Source organism: Nicotiana sylvestris, chromosome 9 (genome assembly GCF_000393655.2).
Source record: "Nicotiana sylvestris chromosome 9, ASM39365v2, whole genome shotgun sequence".
Lineage (NCBI taxonomy): Eukaryota > Viridiplantae > Streptophyta > Magnoliopsida > Solanales > Solanaceae > Nicotiana > Nicotiana sylvestris.
Genome location: NC_091065.1, coordinates 21560265 through 21564168, shown reverse-complemented (window position 1 = coordinate 21564168; position 3904 = coordinate 21560265). Strand labels below are relative to the sequence as shown.

Here is a 3904-nt window from a genome sequence, read left to right as displayed (position 1 = left end):
GTCTCGAGTTCGAGCCTTGGGTATGGAAAAATTCTTGGTAGGGAGCGCTTCCCCCCGAATGGGCGCTACACAGTGCGAATCTGGATATAGTCGGGCTCCAATGCGAGTACCGAACACCGGGTGGGAAACCAAACAAAATATCAAGAGGCATTGAATGAATGTCCCCTTTGTTTCTGTCGACATTGCCAGAATACATCTCTATATCATCTTCTGAAAGGGAACTTTGATGAAAGAATTTTTTTTTTTCTCATTACTTTCTTTTCCATCTAAAATGTATTGGAACTCAAAAAGTGATACAAATTTCATCCTGCTTTCTAATAATAAGAACAAGAACTGTATACATAATTGAATAGAAAAAAAACTGTCAAAGAATTCCTAGAAAGAATGTGAAAGAATTCCTATGTCATTTGCTATTCACAATGTATGAATAAATGATATCTAATCCTATGTCATGACTATGAGTTTCCGCGACTGAATTTAAAGTCCTTTACAAAATGGAGAGGAATGTCTTCTTGAGTCATGAGGCGAATGCAGAAAAGGCTCTTGCATTTCTCTACTAAAGCTCGTCGGTGTTGATGGCCTCGAATAAAAATTGAGACGGCGTGCACTTCTAGGGGACAAGTTCACTTCTTCTAATGCATGAGATTGTAGCTGTGAAGGGTAATCTCTCAAGCATCCGATTCGCGGTCCAGCTCCAGTACTCCATTTACAAGACAATTGCTTTCCCAATTGAAATGACTTCATTTCTTTGTGTGAATTTATCCTCTGGAGTATACATTCTTGTGCAATTGTCTCTTCTTTACTTTCTTGTTCCTCTGCTGATTCATATCCATCTGTTGGTGATTCTAGTTTAACAGCTTCATTGTCATTCTTTAAACTCTCTAGTAAATCGTCGTGGCTAGGTATTTTTAGATTAGCCAATCTGTTACTGAAGCTATGAGATGATCTTAACTTGTTATGTGGTGAAGCAGCAGGCATCGTCGCTTGTTCTTTTAACTCATTTTTCTCTGAAGTTGAGTCTTCTGATGCAATCTCTGGACCATCTTTTTGAGCTATTTCATCATCAGAGGCGTTATCTCTGAAGTATACGCCCTTCTTCTTGCCCATTGAATCATCTTCATCATCGACAGAATCAAGCTGCATAACGTGATACACTAATCAGTGTTGGAACTTATAATGTCAAAGGAAAACATGACTCAACCTTCAAGTGCAAAATTCTGTACCTTAACATCATTAAGGTCCACGTCGTTCTCCCTTAGAAACGAAATCAAGTCTTGAAAGTTTTCTGGAGTAGGTCGATAATGTCCACTATGAGGCCAGACAGCCTGTTGAAAAATAGCCAAATGAACAGAGTTAGCATCGAAAGAATGTTCATCGTATAATTTTAGGTTTCGAGTGACTTGAATATTGTAACTATACCTTCAATTCTCCTTGTTCCACAACTATTCGACCAGCAGCTAATGTGGCGCCCCCGGCCAAGAAACTTGAATGCTGAAATGATCCTTTCTTTTTCTTCCCAACATATAAGTTTTTAGATGTGCTGAGAACAAATATCCACTTAGCACCTTTTGGTTCACCAGTTGTGTCAAGTAGCTTTCCTGTTTCTTTGTACAAGAGCTTCCCATCTTCCACTACAACTTCATAAGCCTTTCTTTCCATCTGTTGTCAAACCAATTATAGTAAGTAAAACTTCAAAATCTCAGAACCATGTAATTCAAATATGCAAGAAAGTACTTAAGTAAGATTGACAGAAGGACTAAAGACATACCGGACCAAGGTACTTGATGCATTGCTGCTGAAGTTTCGATCGCGGGCATTTGTCAACAAGATTCACTTCTTTGCCTTCTCCTATATCCAACCTGATTTAGAGAAAACAGATTAGCAAATAAGAAGATATATACATTCTATGATCATAAATAAATGTATAAACTTGACCAAACTTACCAGTAGAAGAAGGGCTCTTTACTCTGAGAATGCAACCATTGAACATAATAGAAATGCAAGTTGTGTCCATAACGATGTCTTGGATCGATCTATTACACAGAAAACCATTTCCACATTAGTGCCAGATGATACATAATTAACCAAAATAACAAAATCAAAGTAGCATAGATAATTTGCTTACAGCTTCAAGCCAATGTTGTAAAGCAAGTTTCTGCGCTTTGCCATTCTTAGATAAGCCTTTGCCTACCTGAATAAACAAGGAAATCAGTTAGTAAATCCAGAAATTCTATTGAAAATTTTAAGAATAACATACAAAAATGATGTGATCCAAATTTACCTTGGCAGCTCTAGTTCTTGCTCTTGACCAGCGCGAAATCGCAGTCTCGTGTTTCTCAAGATCAAAAAATGAAATTGAACTATGTTTAAGTTCTGCAAAATCTAATAGTTTCCACCTGAAACAAATTGAAAAGGGTATCAAGAAAATCTGAAATCAATACAATCTTTTGAAAGGAAATACTAATTTCTTAGAAAAAAAATACATACCAACTTTGCTCAATGAGTACTGCACAATCTGCTAATTTTCGTCTAGTCCGAAAACTCTTGTACACTTTCTGCAATTTCACAGCTGCCTCATGTTTTGGGCTGCTACTATATACCAAAGGCGATTTCAGAGTGTCTTCGTTCGTGCTAAACGTGTCCATTGCATTTTCCTTTGTCTTAAAACTGACTGATTTTTCTATCAACATATTTCCTGAACCATCTGATTGCATTACAATGGGTTCAGAATCTTGGCTTTTGAAACTAATGGAATGTAACAGTGTCTTCTGTTCATTATCACCAAAGTTAATAGACTTCACAATAATAGATTCAAGACTGTTTTCCAAATCACTATGTGAAGAAAATGGGCACGAAAACGATATCCCCATACGACTTCAGAATGGATCTTCAACAGATTATTAGACCTGAAATCCTGTTAAAAGAAAAAATATTTTTGGTTGAATCATTCAGATTTGGATCTAATGCCAAATGTAAGCACATAATGTAAAACTTGAATACTATATTATGCAGCTGTACTAATTATAGCACAATAGAAACCCCAACTCTTGTCCTAATAATTAAACAATAGAAGAACTTTACAAAAAATTGGATTGGTCAAAAAAGATACTGTTATTTCCAAGTAAAAGCAGAGAATGTTTCAAACAAGAAAGGAAGAAACAAAGTGTAGACTTTCTTCTTCTTTTTTTTATTGGTAAATGTCAAAAAAGAACCTACAAGAACCAAATTTCAAACATAAAATTTTTAACATCTTATATATATATATATATACACACAAAAAAAAAAAAAAAAAAAAAAACTTCAGACACCCCATTTCAGACAATGATCACAACATACACACATACACATTACAAAAAGAACATGTCTGCAAATCACAGATCATGCATCCAACTAGTCAAAAAACAGAATTTCAAGAACTACTATCATTATTTTCATAAGAAACCAATACAGAAAATTGAAAGAAAAAAAAAAGAGTTATATTACCTCAATGCAAGAAGCTGAGTGAATCAAGAAAATGGAGATGAAGTAAATATACACAAAAACAGAGTAATGGTGGGTTAATATATATGGGATAAGAGAAATCAAGTGGCTTTCTTTTGTGTAACAACGTTGTTGTTCTTTACACTGGTTGCTTTGTGCTGATTTATATATATATATATATAGTAATGAAGATGAAGAAAGGAAATTGAAAGAGAGAGACATACACAAACACACACATAGGGGCTGTGTTAGTTGGACGAGTGGGGTAAGCACGTGGAATAGACTTTGGGGAATTAAGACGCTATAAAGTTGGAATTTTCTTAACCAATTTTTACTCTTTCAAAGCAGGGGCGGCTCTAAAGGCTAGGCTAGTGAGTCATTTGCCTTAGGCCCCAAATATTTGAAGGATCCAAATTTGTTTTAA

The 3904-nt window shown here is 35.4% G+C and overlaps 1 protein-coding gene across 1 annotated transcript; it reads right to left on the bottom strand.

Moving 5' to 3' along the window:
- Positions 1 to 291: 291 nt before the first annotated feature.
- LOC104233082 (IQ domain-containing protein IQM2-like) lies at positions 292 to 3637 on the bottom strand. Its single transcript, XM_009786386.2, has 9 exons — positions 3484 to 3637; positions 2488 to 2914; positions 2282 to 2396; positions 2126 to 2191; positions 1945 to 2033; positions 1769 to 1859; positions 1420 to 1659; positions 1224 to 1325; positions 292 to 1137 (listed from the first exon to the last, which is right to left on the bottom strand). Exons 2-9 carry the CDS (start codon positions 2868 to 2870, stop codon positions 478 to 480), a joined length of 1746 nt encoding a protein of 581 aa, XP_009784688.1. The 5' UTR covers positions 2871 to 2914; positions 3484 to 3637; the 3' UTR covers positions 292 to 477.
- Positions 3638 to 3904: the final 267 nt, after the last annotated feature.

Bases quoted from the DNA above. Each gene is read 5' to 3' on its own strand.
- LOC104233082 (XM_009786386.2), bottom strand. From the start codon at position 2,870: ATGGGGATATCGTTTTCGTGCCCATTTTCTTCACATAGTGATTTGGAA. The intron at 2,397-2,487 runs GTATGTATTTTT...AATTTGTTTCAG, and splicing joins GTACTCATTGAGCAAAGTTG to GTGGAAACTATTAGATTTTG. The intron at 1,326-1,419 runs GTATAGTTACAA...ATTTTTCAACAG, and splicing joins TGGAACAAGGAGAATTGAAG to GCTGTCTGGCCTCATAGTGG.